This window comes from Mchenga conophoros, linkage group LG17 (genome assembly GCF_057382185.1).
Source record: "Mchenga conophoros isolate Kocher_MC1m ecotype Shallow Benthic linkage group LG17, M_conophoros_male_GT1.1, whole genome shotgun sequence".
In the NCBI taxonomy this organism is placed as follows: Eukaryota; Metazoa; Chordata; class Actinopteri; order Cichliformes; family Cichlidae; genus Mchenga; species Mchenga conophoros.
In genome coordinates, this window is record NC_140542.1 from 6175277 (window position 1) to 6188314 (window position 13038).

General features: G+C 40.0%; 1 protein-coding gene across 2 annotated transcripts; it reads right to left on the reverse strand.

Moving 5' to 3' along the window:
• Positions 1-1357: 1357 nt before the first annotated feature.
• LOC146554969 (plexin-C1-like) lies at positions 1358-12662 on the reverse strand. 2 transcript variants are annotated; one of them, XM_085252214.1, is made up of 15 exons: positions 11575-12662; positions 10913-11035; positions 9890-10024; positions 9715-9815; positions 9535-9640; positions 9291-9456; positions 8953-9055; positions 8027-8102; positions 7609-7650; positions 7371-7504; positions 6674-6853; positions 5669-5777; positions 2416-2595; positions 2157-2324; positions 1358-1760 (listed from the first exon to the last, which is right to left on the reverse strand). In XM_085252214.1, exons 1-15 carry the CDS (start codon positions 12568-12570, stop codon positions 1650-1652), a joined length of 2730 nt encoding a protein of 909 aa, XP_085108340.1. In that variant the 5' UTR covers positions 12571-12662; the 3' UTR covers positions 1358-1649. The 2 variants fall into 2 exon arrangements, with proteins under 2 accessions (XP_085108340.1, XP_085108341.1); XM_085252215.1 differs by having other exon boundaries at positions 7997-8102.
• Between the last annotated feature and the right edge of the window lie 376 nt (positions 12663-13038).

Consider the following 13038-nt stretch of genomic DNA (forward strand, 5'->3'; position numbering starts at 1 on the left):
CCAAATAAGGTCAGTACTTCCACGCTTTAAACACTGCACGCTCATACTCTCTCCCGCACTCGATATATGATGCACTGTTGATCTGCACACAGCTGTTGTCACGAACGTCGCACTCGCTTACGTCACTGTCATGAGACATTCTTGCAAAAAAATCACGGTTTTAGTAACGCAGCGTTCCTACGGGAAAGTAACAGTAATCTAATTACCGTTTTTGCAATAGTAATCCCTTACTTTACTCGTTACCTGAAAAAAGTAATCAGATTACAGTAACACGTTACAAGTAACATCTCTGCTAGGGAGAACCCTTTATTTGCATTGTGGAAGGAATTTACATCAATGCCTGCTTCCAAAACATATGAAAAAGAAATTACATGAAACAACTAAAATGCATATTTATACTATCACAAGGGCAACAGCCTGAAGTTATGCCTGAATTGTGAGGTTACCGATTAACCAAAATATGGGAAGGAAAAAATAACTCCTTGGTGACCTGGCACATGAATCCAAAGTATGTAAGTTTCTTCCAACTTCACTTGTGTTTAAGGTACAGTAGCTCATTTTTAGGATATTTAATAGAAATAAAGAATGCTGTACTCGTGTACATATATATATATATATATATATATATATATATATATATATATATATATATATATATATATATATATATATATATATATATATAAATATAAACAAAAAACACCCAGCACGCCCCTGCGGGCGGTTTATCCTTCAAGCTCGGGTCCTCTACCAGAGGCCTGGGAGCTTGAGGGTCCTGCGCAGTATCTTAGCTGTTCCCAGGACTGCGCTCTTCTGGACGGAGATCTCCGATGTTATTCCCGGGATCTGCTGGAGCCACTCGCCTAGCTTGGGAGTCACCGCACCTAGTGCTCCGATTACCACGGGGACCACCGTTACCTTCACCCTCCACATCCTCTCGAGCTCTTCTCTGAGCCCTTGGTATTTCTCCAGCTTCTCGTGTTCCTTCTTCCTGATATTGCTGTCATTCGGAACCGCTACATCGATCACTACAGCCGTCTTCTTCTGTTTGTCTACCACCACTATGTCCGGTTGGTTAGCCACCACCATTTATATATATATATATATATATATATATATATATATATATATACCAATACCAATCATATATATATATGATTGGTATTTAATTATGTCTTCCCAGAAAATTCTCTTGAAATTTGAGTTATTTGTGGGATGTTGTGCACAAGCATACTCCAAAGCTATAATGAGATTCTGGTGTATATTATTATATTTGGTGTTTTGTTTTTGTTTTTTATAATTTTTATTAATAAAAGACATCAAGAGGTCATAAACAGAGGGAGAACACACCATGGCACATTTTTAAACAAGGAAGATTTATTCATCAAAGTGATTTATTAATCAAACAGACATAACATGAAAACACTTGAACAGAGAGAGGGGCATCATTGGTCAAAATCCATTCATCTCCCTGGGCGTCTCCTCCACCATAGACAGATAGCCACCAATACAAAAAGCCAAACAGTAACCAATTTAACCTGAGCAGAAAAACTAGAAGGCTGTCAAGATGGAGTAGAAAAGGTCTCCAGAAATTGTACTACATAATTGAAATTGAAATTTGTTCAGGGTTTATAGAAAAAGCCAATATGTCAACACAACTTACTGGCAATATGTCCAATTATCAGCAGGGAAAGCAGTATTGGAGAGACATGGTGTGATGAAGAATCACTGAGGCTTATTGTCTTGTCACCATACTTTATCTAGAAAATACAAAAAAGCATTTCACAGGGTGAAGTCTCACCAGAGCAGCAGAACTATTCTCAAGGAAATATCACAATTTGAACATAACTGTTTAAAAAATGATGTTTTAATAGATGTTTTTGGACTTGATACAAGTTTAAAGATTCTACTCAAAACTTTTGCTATTCTCACCACAGACTCATTTGATCAGTTTTGTTTTGTTTTATGTTGATTGTGTATTGAAGTTCAATATCACGTATTTATAGAATTATTTTAGAAAACAGTCATTTAAAATGATATCAGAAATATATTTTGTGTACTTTGTATGGTAACACGATTGCTATAATGTTGGACCTACTGTCACAACAAATGTATCTCTATGAAAGTGTTGCCTATAGCTTAAAAGAAAGATTTACCTTTAACTTTTGGAATCGTGTGTTGGGTAGCCCTTTAATCTCACAGCTGAAGGAGTCAGTCTCTTTACTGGTTTCTTTGGCCACCAGGATACAGCCGTATTCCTGTGTGTCTTGAACGCCCCACACTGATAACTCGTCTTTTGACATCTCCAGTTTGTCTGACTTTTTCTAAAATAACAGAAACAAAGTTTGACCTTTAATGAACTCCTGTTTGTACATGCGATAAAAAAAAAAAAAAAAGCAAAAGTAACAATGTTACCTTTAAGGTGATGCGGACATTGTTTCCTGTCCTTATGGCTGTGAAGCTGGTAAACTCAGGCTCTGGATGGTAGGTGATGTTTAAAGAGCAGGCTAAAGTTTCATTGGCTGCTTTTAGAAACACAGTGCTGCTAGAAATCATCAAAGTGCTTTCAGCTTCAGGTGTGTCATAGCTGAGACTCTGCAAGGAGTTTAAATACATTCTGTGTTATAAAGTCAATGTCTGGATGAGATGCTTAAGTGATGTTATTTTTTAAATATAGTTGAGCACTAATTCTTTAGCACAGGAGCTACCATGACCTGAAAAGCACACACACACACACGCACACACGCACACACACACACACACACACACACACACACACACACACACACACACACACACACACACACACACACACACAGACCTAAATTCAACAGAACATTCAAAACTTCCTTTTAACAGGGAGAAAATTCTAGCAGAACCAAGCTCAGGGAGGGGCAGCCATCTGACATGTTGGTCTGGTTGGGGGTGAGAGAAGGAAGACAGGACACAGACACACTGTGGAAGAGGGCATGAGACTAATAATAACTAATGATTAAATGCAGAGTGGTTTATAAACATATATAGAGTGAAAATGCAAACACTCACAGTGAATCATGGGAATCCCCCAGCAGCCTGTGCCTATTACAGCATAACTAAAGAAGGATTTGGGGTCACCTCATCCAGCCCTAACTATACAGGGAGTGCAGAATTATTAGGCAAATGAGTATTTTGTCCACATCATCCTCTTCATGCATGTTGTCTTACTCCAAGCTGTATAGGCTCGAAAGCCTACTACCAATTAAGCATATTAGGTGATGTGCATCTCTGTAATGAGAAGGGGTGTGGTCTAATGACATCAACCCCCTATATCAGGTGTGCATAATTATTAGGCAACGTCCTTTCCTTTGGCAAAATGGGTCAAAAGAAGGACTTGACAGGCTCAGAATAGTCAAAAATGGTGAGATATCTTACAGAGGGATGCAGCAGTCTCAAAATTGCAAAGCTTCTGAAGCGTGATCATCGAACAATCAAGCGTTTCATTCAAAATAGTCAACAGGGTCGCAAGAAGCGTGTGGAAAAACCAAGGCGCCAAATAACTGCCCATGAACTGAGAAAAGCTGCCAAGATGCCACTTGCCACCAGTTTGGCCATATTTCAGAGCTGCAACATCACTGGAGTGCCCAAAAGCACAAGGTGTGCAATACTCAGAGACATGGCCAAGGTAAGAAAGGCTGAAAGACGCCCACCACTGAACAAGACACACAAGCTGAAACGTCAAGACTGGGCCAAGAAATATCTCAAGACTGGTTTTTCTAAGGTTTTATGGACTGATGAAATGAGAGTGAGTCTTGATGGGCCAGATGGATGGGCCTGTGGCTGGATTGGTAAAGGGCAGAGAGCTCCAGTCCGACTCAGACGCCAGCAAGGTGGAGGTGGAGTACTGGTTTGGGCTGGTATCATCAAAGATGAGCTTGTGGGGCCTTTTCGGGTTGAGGATGGAGTCAAGCTCAACTCCCAGTCCTACTGCCAGTTTCTGGAAGACACCTTCTTCAAGCAGTGGTACAGGAAGAAGTCTGCATCCTTCAAGAAAAACATGATTTTCATGCAGGACAATGCTCCATCACACGCGTCCAAGTACTCCACAGCGTGGCTGGCAAGAAAGGGTATAAAAGAAGAAAAACTAATGACATGGCCACCTTGTTCACCTGATCTGAACCCCATTGAGAACCTGTGGTCCATCATCAAATGTGAGATTTACAAGGAGGGAAAACAGTACACCTCTCTGAACAGTGTCTGGGAGGCTGTGGTTGCTGCTGCACGCAATGTTGATGGTGAACAGATCAAAACACTGACAGGATCCATGGATGGCAGGCTTTTGAGTGTCCTTGCAAAGAAAGGTGGCTATATTGGTCGCTGATTTGTTTTTGTTTTGTTTTTGAATGTCAGAAATGTATATTTGTGAATGTGGAGATGTTATATTGGTTTCACTGGTAAAAATAAATAATTGAAATGGGTATATATTTGTTTTTTGAGTTGCCTAATAATTATGCACAGTAATAGTCACCTGCACACACAGATATCCCCCTAAAATAGCTAAAACTAAAAACAAACTAAAAACTACTTCCAAAAACATTCAGCTTTGATATTAATGACTCTTTTGGGTTCATTGAGAACATGGTTGTTGTTCAATAATAAAATTATTCCTCAAAAATACAACTTGCCTAATAATTCTGCACTCCCTGTAAGCTTCATCAAAAAGGAAAGATTTAAGCCTAATCTTAAAAGTAGAGAGGGTGTCTGTCTCCTGAATCCAAACTTCGAGCTGGTTCTACAGAGAAGGAGCTGAAAGCTGAAGGCTCTGCTTCCCATTCTACTTTTAAATACCCAATGAATCAATAGTCTGAGCGCAAAGTGCTCTATTGGGGTGATATGATACGATGCTGTCTTTAAGATAAGATGGGGTCTAATTATTTCCATTAAAAAATCTGTGGGATGAGCAGAAGATGCCTGTGCACATGCTCTCACATTTTACACATTTGGTGCAAGTAAGAATAGGCAGGTCAGATATGCCATGCTGAGAGACCCAATCCTCTGATTAATCAAAAGGCACTTCCACAAAGTATTGGGCTAACTAAGTTTGTGCACACGTATGCAACCAACTAATTGGATGTTTTATTATTATTTTTAAATATATTTTAAAAAATATAATTTTTAAAAACATAGTTGGTTAGTTGGTTTTGAAATTATATTGTACAGGTTAGAGTTAAAGATGAGAACAGTTTTGAAATTATTTGATCTCATTTTTTAAGTTGACTAAAACCCGGGTGTGCACACGTTTCATACACATGCACAATGAATAGAAAACCTGGTAGTGGAGCAGATTAATTTGTCTTCTCAAACACTGAAGCTTGCTTTAATGTTAGTTCATTGTTTATTTGTTTGTTCATTTAACATGCGTGCTTTTGTAATCATCGTTCACTAGTGTTCATCCTATTATCTTTTAAAATGATGAACAAACGTTTGTTTGAACGGCATTTAAGAACACATCTAGTCTGAATGTGTTCTGCTTTCATGTTGAAATCAGCCAACATTTTGAACATTTTAAAATTTGAAAGTTTGAACCATGACATCTTTACCTCTGTAAATCAACCAGAGAAAGACATATTATGTAAAATGATATATTTGATGTGTAACAACAATCCCATTTACACTGTGTGTGTCTGCAGACCTGATAGCTGCTGCCGATGGGAAGCTTGACGTCGTGCTTGGCGTGGCTGTGTACGACCCCTTCAACAAGGTCCAGGTGAGACCCCATGAGTGTGAGCTTCCTCTTCCCACTACCAAACACAGAGCAGCATTTATGCAGAGCAGAGAGTATGAAAGACTCTTGATCACAGAGAATAATTCTTATAATGACACCTCAATGTAATGGTAAAACTGTACTGCAGTGGCTCCCATTGCAGGTTTAAGAGATTTCTATACACTAGAGTATAATGAGTCATCATCTGAGGATGACCTAGTTGTTATGTTCTGATGCAGACCAAAGTGTCTGATGGACTAAAACAACAAATTTAGCTTTGCAGCTATAAAGGCCAAAGCATGAAAGGATCACCGTGGGGTTCTTTAAGAGTTTACTTGAGAATAAAAATGATGCTGCATCACTTCTTAATGGAAGAAAGATCTACAGCATTATAGCAGAAAACCAGCAGAGCTCAATAAAGGTGTAACAATAAGCTTATTGCTTGATGGAGCAGAAAAATATCCATGTCTCTATTCTTTCCCACTAACATGTTATATTTGTAATAAATAAATAAGACTAAAGTAGTTTTAGATTTGGATCATTAACACCACCTTTACTATCGGCCTTTATTGCCTCAGGAAGACTCCCTGTTAAAATGAACTGCAGATGATTATTATTTTGATTTATCAGGTTTTTTTATTGCACTTCTCAGAAGATAATTTCTTAGAGACAGTGCTCTCCATATGTCACATTAAATGTGTTGCAGATATTGTATGGTTGTTAATTTGGTTCTATTTGATTTGATTTGTCTAAAAACTAAACTGAATTTAGTCAGAGGTGACCACCTCCTCAAAATCAGTTATCAGCACTAGTTCCTTTTAGTCATCCAGTTTAAAAGCTTCAGTTTAAACTCTTTCTGTGACATTAGCTGCTGGAAGTTCTGGATCCACCATCAGCAGCTGTCGCTAACGCTTTGTGCAAAACTAATCTTACCTCATCCAGCTGCTGCTTGGAGTAATGTTGCCACAGGATGGCGATGAGCGGTAAGTGATGTTAGCCTCACCATGGCAACTACCATCTGGGAGGAGAACGCAGACGCTGGCCACACCTTTAAGTTCTGTGGTGGGAATGTGGAACGTCAGACTGATACCAGTGTTGCCCCAAACAGGAGACCTGGGCAAAGACACACACTCAATGACATCACCACGATATGCAGAAAACCTGAAAACAGACAAAACTTGTTGTTTTATTTTTACTAATTTCTTCTTTTGCACCTTAATTTTGAATCCTTGTATTGTTTCTTTATTTAATATTTTATTGTTGTTTTGTGTGAAGGGTGACTCTTATTGTACATATTCTGGATTTGTTAGTATTTTATGAAACACACTGTTAACTATTTTAGAATTGACCTGTCAAAGTTAACCCTCTCAGGCTCAAATTAAACTTTTTGTTGCTAATGCACAACCAAGTCCTGCAGTGGTACTTCTGAGTAAAAAAAACTCATAAAATATGTATGTGGGGTAATCAGGTTGTTAGTTTTTAACTGTTGCAAATCGGCAACACCTGCTTTGAGAGGGTTAAATTATAGAATATGTAGGTTTGTAATATGGGTGGTGTTCCCCTGTATTAAAATCTGCTCTTTAATTTGTCATTTCCCAGCATCGTCTTAGTTATGTGTACAGTGGCTCACTCTTTTGGAGTACAGTCAGCGTGTGTCTGGATCCTCACTCGTTTCACATCACCAAGGTTACGACCTAATAACACTGCATGGTTTGTCCCATAGAAAGACACCACACTGGGAGTGATGGAGGAGATCTCTGGGATCTGACAGTGAAACAAACAAAAAAAACAGATAATTTAATTTCTTTCTGCTGACATTATACTGGATGTGGATTAGGTGTCAGAGGAACAATGAGGATCAGACTCACGGAGAAGTTCTTCCCAGACTCCAACTCTTGGCAAACTCTGTCCTGCAGGAGGGGATTCAGCACTTAGCATGTGCGTAGCACTGTAATCTATCAGAACTGATCTAGGACCTGTTGTGGCTAACATTATCTTAGTTCAAAAAGAGGAAAACTGCTAATAAAAGCATTTTTATTTTTTATAAACTAAACATGGAAATCATTGTATTGATGAAGCAATAAATACTTGAAAATGTCATCCTCAAAATAAGTTAATCAGTAGGAAATTTGCTCAGTAATTGTGTTTTTCTTAGCATGTCTGGCCTTTACTAAAAATGTTGTTTTCTACCATTAAGCCCACGTTTCTTGCTGAATGTTAAAAAGTGATGAATTTAAAATAATGTAGCACACAGACTGATAAATCCATAAAATCAGTCACTAGTACACCAGTCTCTCCTTGGTTAGCCCAGGAACAGCTGTTTTTGTTCCATCCACAACCAGCTTTGATACACTGCCGACACCTGAGCAGAAAACAGAGGAGTGAGATGAGCACAAAAAAGCACCATAGGGAAAAAAGGAGTGCATGAATGAGAGAAGGACAAAGCTGTTTTGTTTTTCCTACTCATAACCACCTGGACCTCCGAACACACACGCTGACCCCACCTGCCTGCTCTCCACCCACTTCCTGAGGAAAACTGCGTGTCGCCTCAGTCAATCCAATCTGCACTGAAGCAGTTCTTATTCCTCAGCCACAGTCGCTAAAGTTCTTTATGGTTCATTTATGTCTTAACTGACAGGATGTCTTATTTTGTTAAATATCTCTCTTCCTCATTTCCTCTGCTGCCACAGCTGGTAGGAGGGACCAAGATGCCGAGGAAAGGATTCAAGAAGAGGAATCAACTACGTGTACTTTTGGGAATGAAAAGAGACTGCCATACTTTTCATGCAGAAACAGAAACACCCAGTCCGCGTCATCCTGAATGAATAACAGGAAGAGAGCAGATGTTCAGCCAAGAAGTTCTACTGAACAAAGCTCAGCTGAAATGAGGACGCTGTATGAGTTTACTGCCGAGAACATTTAATAATGAAAATATGTTTTCAAGTACGCTCCGGGCCATGAGCAAGCTCATGGCTTTGCTGAAATAAACCAGTATAAAGACTTCCCACAACAAGACCACTCGTCTCTGGTCCATCCTGTCCGTACAGTTTCATTCAATTGTTCAACTTTTCCAGCTTTCATCAGTAAGGTTTCGTTCTCTTTGATTTCTAACTGCGACTTGATTGTCTGATCTTTCTGTTAATCACATCAGGACCACTTTAGTCTGTCCACAGTCTGAGTCGTTGAATCATTTCTAGTATTAATGGACTTACAACATGAAACTTGGTGGTCCACTCATGTTAGAGCAGTCGTTTAACCTCAGTTGTTCTGACAGCTGTGATGTCCCAAGTCTGAATTTTATTGTGACATGCAGACCTGTACATTAAAAAAAACAAAAAAACTTAAGTGTCAAAGTCTCTACTATTAGTAGTATATATGTTTGAGCTGTACCACTATAATAATAAACAGTTAGAATATTTCATCTGTCAGAGTAGCTCTGTCATTAATATTTCTGATTTAATTTTCTTATTTTGGCAAATACTACAAATCAATAAATAACTTTTGTTGTGAAGCATTTTATTCCTGGAATTATTTCTGAAAAGTCACTGACCATCAGCAGGAAGCGTACGATCAGACAGGATGCAGGTGCATTGTGGGAAATGTGGAGGAGGGTTATTCGAAGCACAAATCGAGCCGGACCTTCCAACGAACTGACAGGCAAAGTTAGACGGCCCTTCCTGGCCCACAGTCAGGTGTGTGTGGATTTTTAGTAAAATCTGAAAATGAAGAACATAAGTGAGAAACACCTGAAAGCCACAAATGATCACAGTCCCAAGTGTGTTTGTAAGCTGTACCTGTCCGTTTGTGTCCTTTTCAACTTTGTGGGAAATCATTTTGTGTTGGGACTCATCAGGAATGGACAGCCAATCTGAATCTGTGCAGTCATCTTCAAATGTGCAGCTGGGAGAAGAAGGAGAAATGATCACCAAGTTCAGAATAGTTTGGAGACGTCAGCTGCATGTTGTTTCTCTCACCTGCTTTTAGAGCCACACCAACCACAGTATGGATCCTGTGCAGACCAACACTCCTGCACATTTGTGTACGTGCTGCACTTTGACACAGGAACTCGCTTCACCTAGAACAACAAACACTTTAAAATGCAGCACAGGTACATGTGACGTTAAGATAATCAGTAAATAATTTAAGTACCTGGTTTGTAAATGGCACATACAGATGTTTACGACCCACTGGATCCAGATGTAATTTGGGAAACACTTTGCGGTCATCACTGGTCCTGTAGAGCACCGTGGGACAGGCAGCGTGATAGTTCTTGTCCACAGACAGCTGACAACAAGAAGGAGAGACTGTACTATTGTTTCTGTACTCAGTGGGGGGGTTTGTATTGTTTGGTTGTTTATGTCAAATCAGAAGCAGTGTGAGTGATCAATCTAGTTACAACCTTGCTTTGAAAAAAATGGGACTCTAGGAAGAATGTAAAAAATAAATAAAGCTGATAATCATATAATTAAGATCACAAGTGTTAATGTTAGAATTTACACTAAAAACAAAAGCTTTTACACTTTTCTTCCCCCCGTTAACCATCATCCAGTAAATCTTTGTTTCTGTCCAAATATTTATTTTTAGGCATCTTTGAGATGTTTTCAGCCAGGTCTAATCTGGTCTTCCTGTGCCCGAGTGTAAACAATGGTTTCCGTATATACATTCCTGAAGGTGTCTCTTTAACTCAAAGTTTGATAAAGGACGACAAAACTACTTCTCCAAGGGTTTTCTTGGGATTCCATGATGCTCTGTAGCTGTAAACTAATGAAACACTGCTGCAAACATCCACATCGGTTGTCTTCTGTACTTGTTCAGACTCGTTGGATGTTCTTGATCTGGAATGTTGATTTGGCTTCTCCTACAGGCTCTGCCGTCTGTCTGCTTTCTTTTGCTTGTTCAGCCTTGTTTACTTGCACTGACACTTCCTTGGGCCTAATACGTTGACTTCCAGCGAAATGTTGTGACATAACGAAATTAGGCCTCAACTGACTGTGAAAATGGCAGCCTGTGTATAAAAATGGCTGTAATTCCTAAACAGTTAATGCATTAAATTTGTTTAGTTAACAGTTTCTCAATAGACACCCTACTGCTACTAGATGGCCTCTGAAATACTGAACATTAGCTTTATTTCTTTCTGTTAATAATAACTGATATATGATAATTTATACAAACCTTAATGAGCTGTCCGTCTCCTGTCCCAATATAGAAAACCATCCAGCCTCTCTGCCTCACTGCCAGCACTGAGGTCATGTAGCTCTGCCTGAAAATCACTGCCTTCGGTTTGAGGATCTTTGGCTGAGAAACAGAAAAACATCAGAAATAACTGACCTGAAGAACTGAACATCAGAAGTACTGAAAGTCCTGAAGCCTCACTGAAGCATGTCTGTTGCTGCATTGTCACCAAAGTCAGTTGAATTTCTTGATTTTGTCATTTTAGTTTGAAATATGAGGTTCAGACATGAAGTGTGGCCATTAGGACATCCCACAGTTGGCTTAATAGTTAAACTGGTTCATAGATAACATTTTTTTTTGTTATAGTATGTGTGGAGAAACAAATATATGGATTATTTTATCACCAATTGTACAAAAGTCTTAAACTGCTCTCTCATCTTTCTTCAGTCTATGATGCTCAAACATGACAAGATTTTTCCAGCAGCTGAAATGATATTACAAAAATAACTCTATTAAGACGCACAAAAGAACAAAACTTTCTTTTTGTTGTAGTTAAAATGTATATTTTAGTTATTTTATTCTTTTTTAAAGGGACATTTATCCAGAGGATACTGGAGCCATTAAATTAAGAACCATTAAATCAGAGTTTGAAAAGCTCTCACCGTCACTTCTGATGGCACAGAGGTGTAGAAGTCTGGATCTCTGTCGGCATCACTGCTGTAATCAGGGCTGATGTCAAACACCATTAGCTGAGTGTTGGTGTCTCCTCCATCCACACTGAACACGCCGCTCCAAAGCTCCCCCGGGATGACCGAGGAGGCCACGAGTCTGCTGTTTTCACTGTCAGAGACACTGAGAGTCGCGCCCCGCAGAGACTTGAGTGTATCAGTTTTGCTCTTTTCGCCTTCGAGCCAAATGAGACGGACTCTGTTTGTTTGAGCTGAGAGCGCGTTGGAGAACAGATAGATGGTTGAATTGATCTGAAACCCGTCAACAAACTCCACATCACCTTTACTTTTGATCCCAGGTGTGCCTGAAGCTCCATCAGTTAGAGAAAATATACCTCCACCCTGTTTGTTATCTGTATCTTGCAGATTGACAGTCTGCCGATTAATACCACACTTGTTGTTTTCGGGCTTTTCTGTGTTTTGTTGGATCGCGGTCAGAATGTAAGTGTCAGCCTGAGTTTTCTTCTTCACATCCACCAGAAAGCTGACTGACCTGCTGCTGCGCTTCAGAGGTCCCACCTGGATGTGTTCTCTGTGCAGAAGCTTGGAGATGTTCTTCAGGTCCAGAATCTCGCAGTGGCCGCAGTCATCGTCAGTCACACCGCAGCTGATCAGCGAGTCATTCTTTGTGAAAGGCAACAACACGTTGATGCTGAAAGTTGCGTTCCACTCAGCTGTGTCAGAAACCCGGTGAAACTGCACATCATCCTGCTGGTTTCCGGTCTTTAAGATTCCCCTCTGGGTCAGACTGTTGATCAAAGTCAAGTCGTGGCTCAGCTGGTACAGCCTCTCCTCTGTGGCGATGTAAAGCATATTGGGGGTCACGGCGAATTGGCGGATGTCTCCATCAAAGTTGAAGCCTTCATCCTCCTTCCGGCACAGACCCAGTTCTCCAGAGAGAACAGAAAGCAGAGCGAGCAGCAGGATCATCTTATAATAACGATAATTCTACCTGGGACATGCTCACACAGCGATGCTCTGCGTGGCACTCTGCTCTCTGTGTCTCTAAAGTTGTGTGTGAAGCGCAGCGCGAGCAGCGCGCGCAGCTGAAAAGAGAACCGCTGGAAGGAGGAGGGCTGGAGCGTGCCAAGCGAAAGTGAAAATATTTGAACATTTTCACTCAGCAGCTTCCGTCTCATTTCCACCCCGTACCTCTGTACAGGTCAATGTTACAAAAAAAAAAAAAAGCCGGATATAGTGCGTCCCTAAGCAAAATCACCGCAATTACAGCCCTCAGCTGTATTCTTTAAACCTTCCATAAATGTTAGTGTAAAGTCAGATTTGGCTTAAATCAATGGAAAGATATGACCTCAGAAATGATTCTGAAACAAAAGCCATTCACACCAGGTTCCCCCAATCTTATAAACAGTACATTTGCATAAGATTGGGGAAACCTGC